The 19,339-nt window shown below is 50.8% G+C and overlaps 2 protein-coding genes across 3 annotated transcripts; one reads left to right on the top strand and one right to left on the bottom strand.

The window, feature by feature from the left end:
• Positions 1 to 7,414: 7,414 nt before the first annotated feature.
• On the top strand, positions 7,415 to 11,366 carry LOC109740677 (protein NUCLEAR FUSION DEFECTIVE 4). Its single transcript, XM_020299731.4, has 2 exons — positions 7,415 to 9,008; positions 10,456 to 11,366. Exons 1-2 carry the CDS (start codon positions 7,843 to 7,845, stop codon positions 10,934 to 10,936), a joined length of 1,647 nt encoding a protein of 548 aa, XP_020155320.1. The 5' UTR covers positions 7,415 to 7,842; the 3' UTR covers positions 10,937 to 11,366.
• A 5,599-nt stretch (positions 11,367 to 16,965) lies between these two features.
• Positions 16,966 to 19,048, bottom strand: LOC109740680 (thaumatin-like protein 1). Of its 2 annotated transcripts, XM_020299732.3 has the most exons (3): positions 18,699 to 19,048; positions 17,871 to 18,558; positions 16,966 to 17,534 (listed from the first exon to the last, which is right to left on the bottom strand). In XM_020299732.3, exons 1-3 carry the CDS (start codon positions 18,775 to 18,777, stop codon positions 17,342 to 17,344), a joined length of 960 nt encoding a protein of 319 aa, XP_020155321.1. In that variant the 5' UTR covers positions 18,778 to 19,048; the 3' UTR covers positions 16,966 to 17,341. The 2 variants fall into 2 exon arrangements, with proteins under 2 accessions (XP_020155321.1, XP_073354170.1); XM_073498069.1 differs by lacking the exon at positions 18,699 to 19,048 and having other exon boundaries at positions 17,871 to 18,679.
• Positions 19,049 to 19,339: the final 291 nt, after the last annotated feature.

The raw sequence follows: 19,339 nt of genomic DNA, 5'->3' as shown, positions 1-19,339 counted from the left end.
GCGGCTAGTAGAGGAGAAGAAAGGTAGTCTAGGTTGGTGCCCTAGTTGGCAAGCATTACAAGGGCCAGTGTATGGCTTATTACATTGAAAAGGAAAACTACTAGTAATGGCATGGAAGGATTGGGTGCTTGGATGGCCGAGGCGACGATGCCACACGTCACCATCGGAGGTTGTGGCGGAGAGGGCAGTGCACCGCGTCGTGTTATTGCCGAAGAACGGGTAGAGGTCGCGGAGCTAGCGGAGATCAGGATTACCCTCCGTGTGCGAAGATCCTTCACAAGAAAGCCAAATGGGTAAAATTCGACGGAACAAAAATTATCTTTGGTAAATTGGCGAACAGAGATGAGGATAGTAGTGACGGAAGGGGAGAAAAGGATGTTGCGCAGTTGGAAATTGTGGGGAGGTAGGGAGGTGGAGCCGGTGGCATGAATGGGAAGGTGATGGCCATTGGCTACAACAATGCTAGAGAATTTATGCTGTAAAGAAGAATTCGAGTGGCTGAGGTTACCAGGGTTGCCGGTGACGTGGTTGGAGGCGCCACTGTCGAGGTACCACTCGTTGGACGGCGCGGTGTTGTTGAAGCCCTGGTTGCTGTAGGCGGCGTGAAGGGGAGCCATGTGATCTTAAGACGGCTGCTGGTAGGGGGAGTACTACATCGGGTACACCTGAGCATGGGAGCCCGGACGGGGGCCGAGGACACCGGCGGCGTTCGGGGGCACCGAGCCAGGGCGCGGTGGAGGGATGGCCATGCCGTACGGGGCGAAGAACCCCATGTAGCGGTTGAACGGCGCGGGAGAGGAGCCACCACGACCTTGTTGGCCGTTGCGACCGCCACGGCCACGTCCACGGCCACGGCCGCGTCCACGGTCACCACCGCGATCACCAGCATCGCTGCGGTTGTTGTAGTCGCGCCCAGGCGCACGATCGGGGATGCGGTCCAGGGGACGATCTACCCGATCGCCCGGACGAGAAGAAGAGCTGCCACCACTGTTGGATCCGGAGCCACCGGATGGCCCACCGAGCCCATGGACGGCGAGGACCGTGGCCGGGGCGTCGGCGGTGCGCTGAGCGAGGTTTTCTTCGGCGACCTTCAGGCGCGAAAACACGGTCTCAAACGGGGGCAAGGGAACCGTGTCCCCCAGCACGACCCGGATCGTGTCGAGGCGGCCGTCGATGCCGTGGAGGAACTGAGTGGTCAGATCCACCTCGGAGACCGCGTGGTCGATGTCGGCGAGGCTCGCGGTGAGCAGCTTCATGCGGCGCGTTTATTCGTCGACGGAGAGGTCGCCCTGCTTGAGGTTGCGATACTGATGATTGAGCATCATGTACCGAGCCGCGCGATTTGCGAGGAAGTAGTCCCTGATCCGAGACCAGAGATCGAAAGTGGTGGTGGCGCCGATCACGTGGTCGACGATCTGATCAGAGAGAGTGGCATACATGGCGAGGGCGACGTGGGTGTCGAGCTCGAGATACTGGCTGTTGGCGTTGGGTGGGGGTGGGTGCTCGATGAGATACATGACGCCGTAACGAAGCTGGACCATAAGGAAGAAGGATTTCCACTTGTGGTAATTGTGCTCGGCAGGATTGAGAAGGAAGCGGATGTGGTTGGTGAGGTCGACGTTGAGGATAGGGTGCTTGGCCGGGGGCGGCGGCGGCGCGGTGGAGGAGAAGAGGGGGGCGAATTGAGAGGAAGTGGGGGCAGTGGCGCTAGGGTTAGCCGAGAGAGTGCCAAAGATGAACGGGGAGGTGCGCGCGCTAGAGGAGGCCGAGGAGGGAGCAGTGCCAGAGAGGGAGGGCGACGAGGTGGCGGAGAGAGTCGCCGCGGAGGAGGAAGAGGAGTGCTGCTCCGACATGGCGGCGGCCTGGAGACTACTGATACCAAGTTGGAGAGTAAACTTGCTCTCTTGTATTGATTATCACACATACATCAGTGTTACATATATACACCCCATGGACAAGGCACGCAGGCCGGGGTAGTCAGTTCAGATCCTACAATATAGGAGGCGACGTGCGCACTACATACATACATGTTAACAGTATATGCCACGGCGCTCCTACTAGCTAGGTCGATCGCACTTGCAAGAGCCATGAGGTTCGCTTCGTTTCTCAGCATCCATATAGGGTGTGTTTGGTTGCCCGCATCGAGCCCAACCAGGCCCGCACGGGATGAGTGTGGGCTGTTTGGTTGCCTAGTTTTACTATTGGGCCTGCATAGCACGATGTTTAAAGCAGCTCTGCGCCTGCCTCACTGAGAACGCACGAATCGGCAGTTTCTCTAGGGCCAGGCCCGAGCGGTGCACGTGGGCGCGCGCAGCTGCACGCGCGGGGCCACCCTCGAGAAGCCGCGTTGCTTCCCGAAGCACCGGCAGTTATTAGCCTCACCGCCCCTCACCGCTTCCTCTCCCCACTCTTCCCCACTCTCCCAACTCTCACCGGTGGCGGCGGATCGGAGGAGAGGAAGAAGACCACCGGACTCCATTACCGGCGGCGGCGGATCGGAGCAGAGGAACAAGACTAGCGGACTCCATCAATGGCGGTAAGCACTTCTCTCTCTTCGACATGCACGCTAGATTCGATCCACGGCGATAGATTCGATCCACGGCGGAGGGGAATGGGGAATAGAGGTAGATAAGCATAGGGGTAGTTCATACTAGTTCATAGCAGTTCATACGAGTTCATACATGCAAGATCGGAATGCATAAGGTAGATTTCGGGATTGGGGGATAGGGGAATAGGGGGAAAGGGGGTACCCAACGGACACCGGCTGACCGCGGCGGCCGTCACTGGCGTGCGGAGCGGCTGGTCGAGCCGCTGGCCTTCATCTTCTTCTTCATCGCCGTGCGGGCCGGCGGATCGTCCTCGTCGTCCTCGGCGGAGTCGAGGTCGATCTGCCAGGTAGGACGGACTGGCTCCGGCGCCCTAGCTAGCATGTGCACCGCCTCTTCTTCCTCCTCCTTAGGCTCCCCGCTGATGACCGCCAGCGACGCGATAGCCGTCTCCCGACACGGCGGTCATTAGGAGCCCAGTAGGTCTTGTACTTGCACCACTTCTTCCTCTGTTTAGGGTCGTCGGAGACGGCCTGATTCATGGCCCAGCGAATGATGTCAACTGCCATCGCGCCCTTCGCTGGGTCAGGAATCAGCGTCTTCAGCTCTTCTTTAGTGGCCTTCATGAGCACGGCATTTGATTCGTTCTGCATGTCCGGCATGGAGCCGAAGTTCGAGCACACCTCCATGGTGTTCTCGAACTTGGTCCGGTCACCAGCCGTCCACCCGAGGAAGAAGGCCCTCCAGCCAATACCCCAAGGGAAGGGGTTGGCGTTGGAGCTAGAGCTCATGGCGATGGGGAGGAGGAAGGTTGAGAGTGAGAGAAGAGAGGGGGTTGGTAAATAGTAGTGGGCAGGGTGAGTAAATATAGGGGGGATGGAGAGGAGGAGAAGAGTGACAGTCATGCCGTTTTAACTACAAGCTCTTGAATTAGCCATGAACTCTGTGCAATGCCTGACTCCATGACTTGTGTGCAGATCGAGGATAACAATGAGATGGGCACGGAGGTGCTCCCGGCCGTTGACAGCAAGGGCAAGCAGCCCCTTCACCCAATGCCCGACGAGATTGAGCTGCCGCCCACTGCCGAGGAAGACCCGAAGACGCCTGAGGGTGGCGACGACGAGGGCATGGAGGAGCCCCCCAGCAACAAGCGCCGCAACTACGGCCACTACCATCAGGAGGATGGCCCAACTCACTTCTGCAAGGTCATCCTTGCACCGAAGCTTGAGTGCATCCCCATGCCCCTGGACTTCACCAAGCACTTCGTCGCGGTGCCGACGGAGTTCAAGCTCAAGAACAACACCGGCTGCTCCTAGAAGGTGACGGTGAAGCTGATGAACGGGCGGGTGACCCTGGATCAGGGTTGGGCCACCTACGCAGCCGTTCATCAGATCAAGATCGGCTACATGGTGACGTTCAAGCTCCTCACTCCCGACACCCTCAAGGTCATCATCTTCGACGACGATGGCATTGAGGTCGTCAACAAGTGCGGGAAGCACGACGACGCCTTCGCCGCCAAGGAGTAGGGCCGGGCCACCTCTTTCGAGCGTACTATTGAATTATGCTAGTTGATGGTTTATGCGTTGAACTGTTATATCTGTGGTACTGCTTATATCTGAATTATGCTAGTTCATGCTTTGTTTATAGTCTGTTGTGCTTATGATGTGTGCTGCCGAAGTGTGGTGGTAACCTCACCAACTAGCCAAAGAGGTTGCCACACATCAGGCCTTGCATACAACCAAACACCATGCCTTGACTAATATGCAGGCAACCAAACACCAGGCAGTGTGATTCAGCCCATGCAGGTAAGAGGGTATGCAGGCAACCAAACAACATGCATATGGTGCATTTGAGGCTGCATTTGCATAGCCAGTCTGAGTAGAGAAGTGTATACGATGGAGGCACTGTTGCACACGGCAACCAAACACGCCCATAGAGTAACTGTGTGAAACGAGTATTCTAACTGGTCGTAGTATCATGCATACCAACTACTCCCTCCATTCCTAAATATTTGTCTTTCTAGAAATTTCAACAAGTAACTACATACGGAGCAAAATGAGTGAATCTACACTCTAAAATATGTCTATATACATCCGTATGTGGTAGTTTATTTGAAATCTCTAAAAAGACAAATATTTAGAAACGAAGGGAGTAGACAACATTAATGATGTGTCATACAATTAAATAAAGAAAAAGAGAATTGAGTATCATAATAAATATTATGCTACTACTAATATATGAATAAAGTAGTACTCCTGCTTTCCCATTACAACCAGCAGGCACTACTTGTAGCTTTTAATCTAGGAATTGTCAATCAGCGATGCAGCTGCTTTCCCTCAGCAACGACGCAATTATTGAATTAATTTTCTCCCGGCCAACCTCGAGTGGCAAAGTGGTCCGCTTTCTTTGCAGTACCCACTTTTCCGTTTTTGGCTGCTAAGACCTAAGAAGGAGCCGGGACTATAAATTAAACACGTCAGCTTAGTGTTATTTCGTGTCACACGTGTGATATTTTATCATTTAGGTAAATTGAAATGAACAGCACGACTTTAATGAAAAAAAATGGAATTCGAACAAGAAACGTTTTGACCAGTGCCAACTGTGCCTTTGGATATTAGAATCTGAAGGGGAGGAGAGAGCAACCAGTTTTGTGCTGCAGTGCAGCAGTAGTCTACGTGGCCAGCTACTGGTGGGATGGGCTGTGCATGCGTGTGAGTTTCGGTTCCCAAGGAGATCCATGATATGAGCCGGTGATAGAGATACAGATGATCGATGCTTGCTTGCAAGCCACTATGAGTTTCACACGCCTCGTGCGTATTAATAATGTTGGTATACGTGTACTACGAACGCTCCAAGTCTACGATCCGAACAAGTTTCAGCAGTTTTTTGACAAAAAAAAGAAAGAACGAAAGCAAGTTTCTTCTGGCAAAAGCGACTATTATTTCCACCGAACCAGAAAGGCAAAGCATGTTATATGAGTGACTTTCGAGGGACAGAGTCACAGAGATAATGTATTATTTGCGCCGTGAATATAGCTACGTGCCTGCACGTTGACCAAGTGCTGTCGATCAATCTATCGAAAATCTTATTTTATCATCCGGATCAGATGCCTCGTACTCGCGGACGTGGAGTTTCTACACCCAAGAGCATCTGCTCCTGTTGTGAACAGTAAAATAAAATAAAAATCCAAAAATTCTGAATCTTTTTTGTGGCATACTTTCACAAACGTTTTTGCATGCAAAATTTCATCGCAAAATCCCATTGGTCGAGGCCGTGGGAGAAAAAAATAAAATCGATGCTCTGAAAATGACTTACAAAAGCATTTTGGAGCTCTAATTTTTTTTTGCGACTTTCACCAATGTGATTTCATGATAAAACTTTGAATGCACAACAAACATTTGTGAAAGTATGTTAAAAAAATTTGAAATTTTTAAAACCTTTTCTATTTTTTTGATTTTACAGTTCACACCAGGAGCATTTGCTCCTAGGTGTAGAAAGGTACTTTCATGTACTCGCATGCTACACACAGTTGACGTACGCTAGTGCACCCGGGGCTAGCTCCGTCGTCTGTTTCTGTGCCATACCATTGAACAAAACTACGACCAATTTTCATTCAGCGCTAGAGAGAGAATGAGAGAGAGGATTTTTCTTTTTCTGTTGCATGAGTTTTGTATCAAATTTGAATTTAGTTTTTGTGACGTGGTCGATACATTTTCTAACCGTGTCAAAACATTCAGATCTTTCATGGCCCATGGTTTTACATGATCGAAGATCTGTCTCTCTCTCGAATTTCAGCCTCAGTCCGTCTGGATATCCTTGCCATACATGGGTACATGTAAAAGTCAACGCACGAGCATAAAGTTTTTTCTCCACATGCATAGTAATTCCGCCATAATAAATCAACAATTAGCCCGCGCAATGGCTGAGGGCGCGAGGTGGAGGTCTGCTAATACACTACTTTAACGTGAAATAGTTTGAAGAGTCATGCCGCAATAGAAGATACAACCTTCAGAATATCACAAACAACATTATCGGCGAGTCCAAATTAGTGAAGTCAAATATGATTATTCTGAAAGTTACATAATAGGAATCAAACCGATTCCTAAAGTTGTTTCCCGTTTATAGCATCCAAAATCTTCAAGAGGGTGGGGACCTCTACGTACAACCGACTAGATCGTTTTGTCGGCAGTAGGGAGGAAGCATGCTCCAGATAACGCCAGAGCGCGGAGGGCCTGGGATAGCTAGGCGACTATATCTGTTGTCTCAGGGTGACTAGGCGATAAACCTACGCGGTTGGCAATATCATTAACTCTAAGCCATAAACCCACGCCGTTGGCAATATTATTTAGATACTACTCATTTTAAAGGAAAAATAATAATAATCTGTTAATAAACTACTCCTCATCCAAAGTGCAAGTATCTTTCCAACATCAAATGATATACTACTAGTCCAAGTACTTGTTACATAAATGCATTCATCAACCCATGATAGATACAAATATGCACAATGTACAATGACCCTAAATATATATACTACATGGTAACCAGTCTCGGTATAGCAATATGGTCAACCCAAGTTATTCCCGATAAAGACTGAGTATATTTGCCATATTTCTCAATACCTGTGACCAACATCCAACCATCTTCGGCCCAACCTTACCCCATCATTCATGTATGTACGCTAGAGATTGCGCACACGTCACCCCCACCCCGCCAAATACAACGGCAACCGACAATCCGCAAACTCAAAAACTGATGTAACAGCTATTAGGTTGAACAAGAAAACGGCAGTACCGTTCACGTCATCATCACAAAATTAATTAATTAACGAGGGAAAAATCAGAGTCTCGCCGTGATGAGTCCGTGCCAAAATAGTCGCCGCGATTCACTGTCAATAGTTCACACTCCAAAATTACCGCCGTCCCTCGTCCGGAAAGGGCCAAACCAAACAAAATCCACAGAATCACCGCCGTCGATCCGACAATGTCCCGCCTGCTCCCCAAGACTCCAAGAGCCCGAGGAAATCTCCCGGCCCGTGTCTCCCCCTGCCTATAAAATCAACCGCCATCTTCCTCGCTAAACCCCCAATCTTAGCGTGACCTCCCAGGCGAGACGAAAACCCCCACCCGCCCCACTGACGCGGCGCGACACGCGCGGAAAGCAACGCGCCTCCACCGCCCCCGCTCCCGCCCTCCCTCCCATACCGCCTCCCGCCCACTCCGAGGCAGGCAGCCAAGCAGACGCGGCCAAAGCAAAGGGAAAGAGGAGCCGTGGTAGGTAACGTTGGCCGCCGGCGATGGTGTCGACGGCGCTGGACGCGATGGCGGGGACGGCGTGGGGGCGGTGGCTGGGGCTGGTGGCGGCGGTGTGGGTGCAGTGCATCTCGGGCAACAACTACACCTTCTCCAACTACTCCGACTCCATCAAGACGCTCATGGGCCTCACGCAGCTGCAGCTCAACGGCCTCTCCGTCGCCAAGGACGTCGGCAAGGCCTTCGGCCTGCTCGCGGGGCTCGCCTCCGACCGCCTCCCCACCTGGCTCCTCCTCGCCATCGGCTCCCTCGAGGGCTTCCTCGGCTACGGCGCGCAGTGGCTCGTCGTCTCCAAAACCATATCGCCGCTGCCCTACTGGCAGATGTGCGTCTGCCTCTGCCTCGGCGGCAACTCCACCACCTGGATGAACACCGCCGTGCTCGTCACCTGCATCCGCAACTTCCGCGGCAGCAGGGGCCCCGTCTCGGGGGTCCTCAAGGGCTACGTCGGGCTCAGCACCGCCATCTTCACCGACGTCTGCTCCGCGCTCTTCGCCGACGACCCGGCCTCCTTCCTCGTCATGCTCGCCGTCGTGCCCGCCGCCGTCTGCGCCGTCGCCATGGTGTTCCTCCGCGAGGGCCGCGTCGCCAGCGCCGACTCGGGCGGGGAAGAGGCCGACGCGCGCGGCTTCGCGGCCATCAGCACGCTCGCGGTGGCCATCGCGCTCTACCTCCTGGCGGCCGACCTAACGGGCGTCGGCGGCGGCGGGGGGCTCGTCTCCGCCGTCTTCGTCGCCGTGCTGATGGTGCTCCTCGCCGCCCCCGCCGCCGTGCCCGCGTACGTGGGCTGGACGTCCTGGATGAAGTCCCGCAAGGCGGCCAACGCCGACGCCGAGGACGCGGCCGCCCCCTTGCTGCTCGACTCCAAGGAGGCGGTGGAGACGCAGCTGCAGGGCAACGGGGAGGAGGCTCGCGGGCCGCGGCTCGGGGAGGAGCACACGATCGCGGAGGCGCTGTGCTCGGTGGACTTCTGGGTGCTCTTCTCGTCGTTCCTGATGGGCGTGGGCACGGGGCTGGCGGTGATGAACAACCTGGGGCAGATGGGCGTGGCCATGGGCTACACCGACGTCTCGCTCTTCGTCTCCATGACCAGCATCTGGGGCTTCTTCGGCCGCCTCGCCTCCGGCACCATCTCCGAGCACTTCATCAAGTACGTTACCTCCACCTTTTACTCCATGATTACTCGCCGCCATTAATTCCCTTCCTGCTGCGGTACGACCTCCGTCCGTGGTACGGTACGGATCTGGGGCCGTATCTATATCTAGCTTGCTCAGAATTGAATCGAACCCCACCACACAATCGCACGTGAACGTTCTTGGCCAAAAAATCAAATAAATTAAAATAAAAACGCATGGACGGCGCAGAGATTTCGTGGCTGTTGCTTTCAGATGAGATAATGCGTGGCCTGGGTCGTGTGAGAAGTACAGAGGAGATCTGAGATGAATGGGGCCGGCGCCTCCATACATCCATAGTGGTGTCCGCGGGAGGAATTGGGATCTTTCTAGATGTAGAAGTATTATTTTCTGCATATTCTATCTTAAGCACCACCATATTTTGGTTAAAAGAACTGGACTGAAATGGCCGCGGTGGTGGTGCTATCTTAAGCACGAAGGAGACTGCAAAGTCGAAAGAGGCCTACTCTAGAAGAGTAAAGTGAGCGGCAGTTGATTTTTTTATTTATTTAGGCAAAAAGACATTCACCGACGCCCGGATTATAGAAACCCCAGATATATTCAACAAAGTGATGCCGATAAAATGTACAGTAAAAATATTTGCAAGTCGTGGGCGTGGGGGGCTTTTTAATGGACAAAACAAAGCCCTGTGAGCATACAAAAGTGGGCGTCAACTTCGTGGAGGAATTTGCGACCGCACCTGCACGAGTATAGAAGTGTCAAACTTTATGCAGCGTATGGGCACGCAGCTCGGGCGCCTTTTACCGGTGGGCGAAGCGTCCCTTTCACGCTTTTTGGTAGAAAGAAGCTGATATTTTATTATGCCTGATAGCTATGGGCCTATGGCCAATTCTGTTTGTTTCATATGGGTTCAGTACAGTTCAGTTCAGTAGTAGGTGGTGGTTTCTCGGCACTAAGATCGCATGAATCGTGCCTCAACTTGCTAGTACCTACCTGTATAATGAACTGTTATTTTCGCTGTGTTTTTATTAATGGGAAGGGGGTTAGCCCGGTTGGACAAGAGCGCGAGCATGATCTTTAATCAGCGTGTCACATTCTGAAAGGAACTCGTGGATTTCAGATTGCAATGAACAATCGTGATTTTTTGATCACTAATGGTGTAGTAGTACTGTCCAAGTCACTCATTATGTAAGTGGAGTACAATTTTCTGACACTGTCTAACGATTCGAAACAACGATCACTGGCTGATTTTCTTGCTTTTCGATCATGCATGGAAATATTCGAAACATCGATCACTGTCAATTAGTATGTGCATAGAGATCCAGAAACTCAGATTGCTCTCATTATTGCTCGCTCTTCGATCATCATTATGTACTCAACCTAATCTCTTCATTTCTGTTTCGCAAACATAAATAACATATTTCTAAAAGTGTATAACGTTGTGAAACATGACTGAATTTCCAGGACGAGGGCGCTGCCGCGGCCGGTGTGGAACGCGGCGTCGCAGGTGCTCATGTGCGCGGGGTACGTGGTGATGGCGTTCGGCATGCCGGGGTCGCTCTTCGTCGGCTCCGTGGTGGTCGGCGTCTGCTACGGCGTCCGGCTGGCGGTCACCGTGCCCACGGCGTCGGAGCTCTTCGGCCTCAAGTACTACGGCCTCATCTACAACATCCTCATCCTCAACCTGCCGCTGGGGTCCTTCCTCTTCTCGGGCCTGCTGGCGGGCCTCCTCTACGACGCGGAGGCCACCAAGGTGCCCGGCGGCGGCAACACCTGCTCCGGCGCGCACTGCTACCGCCTCGTCTTCGTCGTCATGGCCGCCGCCTGCGTCGTCGGCTTCGGCCTCGACGTGCTCCTCAGCCTCAGGACCAGGCGGGTCTACGCCAAGATCCACCAGGCCAAGCGGGCCAAGAGGTCGGCCGCCGCCGCGCAGAGGGTCAGCTAAGCTGGCCGCCGCTCTTCTCAGAGGAACTCAGCTGGCTGCACAGCTAGCACCTACTAGCAGTTTTTCAGACTGATGAAGAGCAACAGCGTCTGCCCTGTAAAGTTTTGCGCAGCAATGAAGGGGATACATACATACAGTACATGCCTTGATTCTTTTGGGCAAAGATGGATAGTATATACGCAGATTCAATTGGTATACTAGATGTGGATGATATATATGCTACTATGGCTGTGCAATAGGTTGATGCAGAGGCCGGTGGTAGCTCCTTCATTCTCTGAAAACAAACAGATTGTGTACTGCCAGGGAAGTTCATAGTTCAAATTTGAACAAAAACCACGCCAAGTATTTCCGAGCGGAGGCAGTAGTAGTATGTTTGTGTTTGTAGCCTGTTCGGCATAAGAGCTTGCATCAATTCAAGTGCATTTCCTTTGGTCGCCTGTCTGTCTGTCTGTTATTATGTGTGCTCGGCTCAGTACATGGAATTAAGAAGTGCTTTCAGGATCACATAACTGATTCCAAGCAAGTGCTGTTTGTGAGCTGCTGAATTCAGTGCTCTGCAGACTGCATCCTTCTCCTTCAGGTTAAGGTAGATAACATTGCAGTTGTTGTAGCAGGGAAGGAGTGACTGTGTGCTTCTGAAACTACATCATGGTTTCCCACAAGCCTAATCACTGCTTCCTGGTTTTGCAAGCACCAGCAGCAGCCTGAGGTTGGTATGATCTGGAAATTTACCTTGATGAAGGTCTCAGGTGAAGTGATTGAGGTATACTTGATGCTTAACCTGACTTTTTCTCCACTATTAACACTTCAGTCTTGAGATTTTTGCTGTGAGGTTTCATATGGTTTTGGGACAGCTGAGTCCCATTTTCTGCTGGATTGTTTTGTCTCTGTTTCTATGTTCAACTATCCACTCTGAATTTCATTGCAAGGGAGAAATATCCTGTCTCTCCTGGTGGATATTAACATGTTTTTATCTTTGACAAATATACTAACATAACTTTTTTTTAATTGTGGCTGAAACTGTGTAAGCTGATTTGACACGCAGTTGGTAACTCTGGTACAAGTGGACGCTGACAAGATAAAGAGCTTAATTTTTGGGGTGGTTCATGATGTTAATATCTCGCGCGCCCCTGTCATAATCTTCAGAGTTTTTAGCGGCTCACAATGGATTCAGATATTATTCTGAAGTCTATTTATCGTCATCTTTTCACTCGTCTTGTCCTAATAAGGTACTGCGCATCGTTGGCGCTTCACCATAAAGCACTTGTTGAAAATTTCCTCCCAGATTACTTTCAGCAGATTTAACACTGAGATTAAGACATGTCAATCGTAAAGTAGAAAATGACATACTTGAAAATATACAACATGTTTTCTGATGTTGGATTCTATATATGCTTGCAAACATTTCCCTGTATGAGTATACCGAAGTATCTCCTACTCCCTCCGTTCCAAAATAGATGACCCAACTTTGTACCAACTTTGTACTATTTTGGAACCGAGGGAGTATTTTAGATCTATTAGTGAAGAGTCTTCATTCTCACCTGCTTCATAATCTACTTATGCACACAAATGTATGGGAATATTTTTGAATTTGGGTTTGCTCTTCAGAGGAAATAAACAAATACTCTAATGAATTCTTTGTTATGTCACTATCATATTAATATACACTCGGTTTTTCTTTCTATTAGTGCAAGTATATCTTGGTACATTCTTGAGTGTTATATAAAGCTAGGCTAGTTAGTTTCTGTAGGGAATATAAAGGTGCTGTCTACCGCAACTTCAACTCGGGAGGCTAAGATATTTTGGAATAATAACTTGAAGATTTCTTAAAAAAAATCTTCAAGTTATTATTCAGAGGCTTCTGTGGTTGTTCACAAAGCTTTATGGTCTGGTCACTAGGAAAAGAAACGCAGGAAACAGATAGGCTTGCTCTGTTGGTACTAGGTACCATATCAAGAAAATAAAATTCTAATAATTTCTCGAGTAATTGTTATCTCTTCGACCATGCAAGCATTTATCATCGGTGAAATAAGGTCAGCTCCAGATCAAGTCCGCAATATTATTTCATGACCACGCTTGCAGTTTGCTTTACGCTGAAAACTGATTATTTAGAATGATTTCGTAAAAAAGATCCATCAAGCTCCACTGGTTGATGTATCCTTTTCTGAACTACTTCACCTGGTTGGTCAATCTACTGTACTTCTTGTGCCTGTATTCAGTCAAACTTTGCTTACTTTACTGAGCCATCAACAATTTTACTTTGTGGGCTATCAGGAGGTGATCATTCTCCTTCTCTTTTTTTTTTTTGCGAGATATTCTTCTGAGGACCATATCTTGCTGGGCCGTCCAAATCCTTTTCATATTTAGATATGTATCCCATGTTGCATCCTACTCCTTCAGCCATGGTCCATGCTGAACCATAACCTGAACAAGGGTAGATAGCACTGCAGTTTCTTTAGCAGGGGAGGAGTGGTAGTGCTTCTGAAACTACACAGTTTCATGCAGGCCTGATTACTGGTTCCTGGTTTCTTAAGCACCAGCGGCCTTGAGATTGGTGGTGATCTGAAAAACTACCTTGAAGAAGGGTTGGTATCTGAAGTGAAGTGATTGAGGTATATTTGATGTTCAAAGCAACCTTTCCTCCACTATTAACATTTCAGTCTCTCACAGCAACCTTTCCTCCACTATTAAGTATTAACATTTCAGTCTCTTGAGATTTTTGCTGTGAGGTTTCATATGGTTTTGAGACAACTGAGTCCCATTTTCTGCTGGATTGTCTTGTCTCCGTTCCTATGTTCAACCAACCACTCTGAGAAATATCTTGGCTCTCTAGGTTGATATTCACATCCTTCCTTTTGTCTGCAGGAAAGATATTGACATGCCTTCTGGATATTGTGGCAGGAACAGTGAAGCCGTGCAAGCTGATTCGACGCACGGTTGGTAACTCGGTACAAGTGGACGCTGACACGATAAAGAGACTGATTTTTCAGGGTGGTCCATTGATGCTTCTTAATAGCGTGCCCCTGTCATAATCTTCAGAGCTTTTGACGGCTCACAACGGGTCAAGATATTATTCCAAAATTCTATGTATCGTCATCTTTTCATCCCTTCAGTACAAATAAGGTACATCACTGGCACTTCAACCATAAAGCACAAGCTGGAAAATATTTGCACCGTTGAAATTTCCTCGCAGATGCTTTAAGCAGATTTAACACTGAGACCGGGACAGGTTGATCGTTAAGTAGAAAATGACGTTACTTGTAAATAGACACCACTTTTGCTTAACTTGGTTCTCTGTTTTCTGCTGTTGGCTTTCATATACGTACTTTGCAAACAATTACCTGTCAGAGCCTACTGAGGAATCTGCTATTGTAGGTATGTAAGTGAAGAGCCTTCATTCTGCCAAGCTGCCCCGTAATCTACCTGGACGAAAAAACGTATGAGAACATCTTCGGAATTTAAGTTTCGTCTTCAGCGAAAGTAAGCAAATATTCTGATGAATTCTTTGTTATGTCACTGTTATATTAATCTAGACTTGGGTTTGATTTTTATTAGTGTAAGTATTTCTGTTGGTACATTCTTGACTGATCTATAAAGCTAGACCAGATATTTTCTGTAGGGAATATGTACGTGCTATTACTGCAACATCAACTTTAGCAGGCATATTCCTAGCAACTTTACTTAAGATGTTTTGGAGAAAATAGCTCCAAAAGAAGAAAAGGGGCTGCTAATATTGTTTGCCTATAATTTAGTTCACAAGCTTGTGTGGTTGTTCACAATGTTGTATGGTCGCCTACGAAAAGAAATGCAGGAAACAACTAGGCTTGCTCTGCTGGTACCATATGAAGGAGCAGAAAACTTTAACCATTTCTCGGGCATCGATCTGCTTCTAGAACATATATTGTTGTCATCTCTTTGGTTGTGCAAGGGTTTATAGTGACAACTGATTACCTCACGTAAAAAGATTTATTAAGCTTAACTTATTAATATATTCACCCGCAAAAAAAACTTATTAATATATCCTTTCTGGGAGGCGACACGGGGGAACCCTAGCCGCCCCCGCCGCCGGCCCTCGACCACCCTCCCCTCCCTCTCGCCGCCACCGGAGACGGCCGACGGGAAAGCCCACGCGGGCGTTGGGGAAGTTGGCGGCAGGGATCTCGGCGCTCAGAGCGATCTCGACGGTCTTCATACCTGAGACTCACATCGGAGGCTTGCGGTTCCTTGGGGTGGCGGCCCTGCCGGCGAGGCGGCGTCGTCCGGTGGCTAGCGACGTCCACAGGAGACGCTGGCCAGTGTGCGCGTCGGGGCACTGGTGGAGTCCGGCCGCGGCGCGGTGCTCTACTGCGTCAGATCTGGAAGTTCCCCTCGGTCCTGCTGCCTCTCTCGATGTCCTTGTGGCTTGCGTCTGCCGGCTCCTGTGATGGTGAGCCCTGGTGGTGTACTTGGGGTTCGGGGGAAACCTTGGCCAGTCTAGCCGGCCCGACGGTGGCGACGCCCAAGGGCGCCGCTATCGTTCATGGAGGCACAACTGAGGTCCCAAACTACCCACCCCGATCCCCTGCCCGGGTGAAAACCTTCATTCCTGTTCGGATTTGGCGGTAGCGGCGTTGTTCGCGTCGTGACCTTCCTGGAGGTGTCGTCAGGGGACTTGGGGCTTGGTTGAGAGTGCAGAGGAACTGCGGGCAGAGGGGATGGTACAAGTGGCAACAGGTGGTGTTCGCGACGGAGGAGCGGCGTGGCATCTGGCACGTCGACAACAGCGGATCTCCGCGACATGGAACAGTGGGGTCTCGCCGCTGGGCGGGTGATGATGGACGAGCGCATGATGGTGGCATTGTCTGGCGTCGATGACAGCTAGGCCGGGCAAGGTCGATACTTCAGTACGCCTCTGAAGATGGATCGGTGGTAGTTGGCGGCGGCGGCCTCTGAGAGTGCGCCGCACCGGCGTGTGCCCCATACCCGACATGTGGCTTGGTTGGGGCCTCCGGTCTTAGATGTTAGGCTTGGCTGCGAGTTTTGTTTGGTACTAGGCTCGGACTATCAGCATCCCTTCATCAACTGGATAGGAATAGCGACAGATGCTGCCAATACGGTGGCTTCAGACTTACTGATGTATTACTTTGTAAGGTCTTTGTGAATAATTAATAAAGTGGCGGCATGCATCGCCCAGATGCAGAGAGCGGGGGTCTTCCTCCTTTTCAATTTTTTTTAATCTTTTTCTGAAGCCTGAAGTCTTGCTTGGAGCCTTGGATTTTGTTTCTCTCCTTGCATTTTGTTCGTTTCATATCATATCCATTATGGATGCTTACCAATAGCTTTGTGGTGAGGTGAGCGACTGCCTGACTGGTTATGGTCAGTCTACTGTATACTTGTTCTGTCTGTATTCTGTCAAACCTTTCTTATACTTTACTGAACTATCTAAAACTTAGGTTTGTGGGCTCTCGGTCGGTGATCCTTCTCCTTTCCTTCTGGCGACCATATCTTAGTGGGTCATCTGAAACCTTTTGAAATTAAGATATGTAGCCCATGCTCTACATATACATTATCAGTTTTTGTTTTCCTTGAGAACTGTTCACACATCGTGAGTTTTTTTTTCTTCTGGCAGTCACACGTCATGAGTTTGTGTGGTTAGCAAGGTTACGGGCACAGGTCGTCTTTATTTACCAGGGGGGAAGCGGTAAATCCAATTGCCGTCAGTAACTGGAGTATATGCCTTATATTGTCGATAATTATTGGAATAAGAACTGAAATTTGTCAAAGCCGAGTAAATCATGCTGAATTTGCGCAAACGTTATTGCACAAATGTTTGATTACCAGAAACATCCTTCTATAGGAGATTTCTATGTTTATAAACATCAGAAAAATCTACTTCCTTTCGTCTCATTGTTGTTAGACAGATCGATTAATTGTTCAAAGTGGACAACAGGATGTCACAACTAACTCAAGTGGAAAGTTCATTCGGGACATAAGATTTTGATTATCCTTATTACTAGCTTAAGACAATCATGGAAATTGCTTGAGTAATGTGGAAGTTCAAAAGCAGGTAATTATATACATCATTTACATCTCAAACCGCTCACAAAAAAGGGATCCCGAAACCTTACATACTTAGAATACAGCATGTGACAAGAAGAGGCAATAAATTTCTAATACAAATGTGTTTTGTACACAGGAAGGAACATGAGCAGCAAGATTCGAGAGAGATATAAATCAGCCAATGCATAGCGCACTAGTTGACCGACACCACTTCAAAAATAAGTTGCACAAGTATACTATAAAGCTGGTTGCCACCTTGTCATCAGTCCCACTCTCTCTATCCACAACCAAAAGGCAAAAGAATGTGATGCTCATCACGTCCTCATCATCTTAGTTAACTAATTACTCGCTCCAACCGCGTCTTAGCTAGAGTGATGACACAAGCAAGGCCACGGCCGCCGCCGCCAGTGCGGCTCGGAGCGCCGCCGCCGCAGCCGTCCTGGCCGCGGCAGCGTCGCTCTCGCCGGTCGCCAGGCTCGCCAGCCACGTGTCCGCCGCGACCTGCGCGCCGGCGACCACGTCGCCCGGCCTCGGCAACGGGTCGTTGCTCGACTTGAGGCTGCAAAAAGAGAAGTGTCAGCATAGGTCAGATCAGAATGTAGTTGGGATTTTGATGGTAGTTGCATGATCACACGTGCAGTTTTCTTTTTTCTTTTTCCAGCTGGGCTTGGGCTGCTTTCAACGCGACAAGCACTATCCGGGGCGGTGACTGGCAGGTGACCATGCGTACGTGGTGGGGATGGAACAAAGGCGAAGCTTTCTTTCTTTGATCGATGCTTCCTTCTTTTTGGTCATGCGCAAAAGAGAATGCGTTTTCTGATGAAGTGGTGTGCCGTGTGCGAGATGAGATGCTCGACCGATCGATCATGTCATGTGCATTCTCCGGCGATCGTACCTGCTGGAGGTGCCGGCGCGGGGGCAGAAGGTGACGGAGTAGGCGGCGGAGGCGGCACAGGTGAAGGTGGAGGTGGCGTCGTCGTAGGCGTAGCTGTAGGCGCGCGGGCAGGCGGCCTTGAACGCCTGCGAGTAGGCGGACGGGCGGCAGGTGTCCGGCCCGCCGAACGCGCCGCTGCAGCAGTACTCCGGCCGGTCGAACGCCTCGCACGCGCTCCGGCAGCCCTCCGCGGCCCGGAGCTCCGGCGGGCACCGCTCGTTGAGGTCCACGAGGCACCCCGTGGCCGGGCACCCCGCCGCGGACGGCTCCACCACCACCGGCACGTTGTACCCGTCCACCAGGCTCACGTCGTAGTAGTCCTCCTTGCCGCCGCCGCCGCCGCCGAGGGTGAACTCCACGAGCGTGGCGGGGGGCGCCGCGCCGGAGCCGTGGCACTCCGCCTCGCCGCTGCCGCAGTCGCCCGTGGCGCACTTGCCGCCGGAGGTGCCGTCGAAGGCGCACCCCGTGCGCGCCCAGAACCGGCCCGACCACCCCGCCGGCGCCGCCAGCGACCGCGCCTCCCCGGGGCCCAGCGCGAACCCCGTCGTCTCCAGCGGCGCGCTTCCCGAGTTGGCCAGCACCCCCGGCCACACCGTGCCGCCGCACCGGTTCGTGAACGTGAACGTCACGCCGGCCGCCGCCACCAGCCCTGCACGCACGTACGCACGCACCATCGATCCATCCATAAGCATAGCTTCCACGCACAAAAGACACAAGCACTGATTCACGCACGCACACATCCACAACAAACAAAATATAATTCGCCATTGTCGGTCACACGAACGATACCTTGAAGGAACGACGCGATGACGAACAGGAGGAGACCGGCGATCGAGGAAGTCGAAGTCGGAGAGACGAAAGAAGCCATCGCATGCACGTACGCCGACCGGTATATCGGACCGAAACCGAATGCAGAGGTGATCAGTTATGGCAAGGTCGACGCCCGAAATGGCCTGTGGAACGGCGGTTTGGCTTACCTATATACGGTAAGTAGGGTGGTTAGGGGGAGGAGACCACGAGTCCACGACCACACTCTGTCTGAGCAAAGCAGGGTGGGATCTACTCCTACTAGAGTTGGTTGGGCTAGGCGTTGGTCCTGGTAGCTTGTGCAGCTGTGCAGTACGTGTAGGATCACTCTCGGTCTCTCGCACACGCCGTTTTATAGTAGCTCGCGGTGTCGTCAGCATCGGCCTTTCTCATTTCATCGTGGTTGGGTTCTCCTTTTCCTTGCCCGCGGAGGCGAGCTATGATACGGATAATGTTGGGGTATCGCTACTTTACGTCTTTACCCCTCTTTGATTTTTTTACTTATTCCATTCCATTGCTTTTTGGAAGAAGATAAATTCATCTTGGCTTTTTTTTACTTGTATACTGCCATTGCTTTTTGGAAGATAAATCCATCTTCGCCTTTTTCTTACTTATATACTGCC

Source organism: Aegilops tauschii, chromosome 5 (assembly GCF_002575655.3).
Source record: "Aegilops tauschii subsp. strangulata cultivar AL8/78 chromosome 5, Aet v6.0, whole genome shotgun sequence".
NCBI classification, from domain to species: Eukaryota; Viridiplantae; Streptophyta; class Magnoliopsida; order Poales; family Poaceae; genus Aegilops; species Aegilops tauschii.
This window is presented reverse-complemented; position numbering and strand designations above follow the sequence as displayed.

Coding starts and splice junctions, on each gene's coding strand:
- LOC109740677 (XM_020299731.4), top strand. CDS start 7,843: ATGGTGTCGACGGCGCTGGACGCGATGGCGGGGACGGCGTGGGGGCGG. Junction 9,009..10,455: donor ATCTCCGAGCACTTCATCAA/GTACGTTACCTC, acceptor CTGAATTTCCAG/GACGAGGGCGCTGCCGCGGC.
- LOC109740680 (XM_073498069.1), bottom strand. CDS start 18,649: ATGTGTGCGTGCGTGAATCAGTGCTTGTGTCTTTTGTGCGTGGAAGCT. Junction 17,535..17,870: donor CGCGCCGGCACCTCCAGCAG/GTACGATCGCCG, acceptor CTCTTTTTGCAG/CCTCAAGTCGAGCAACGACC.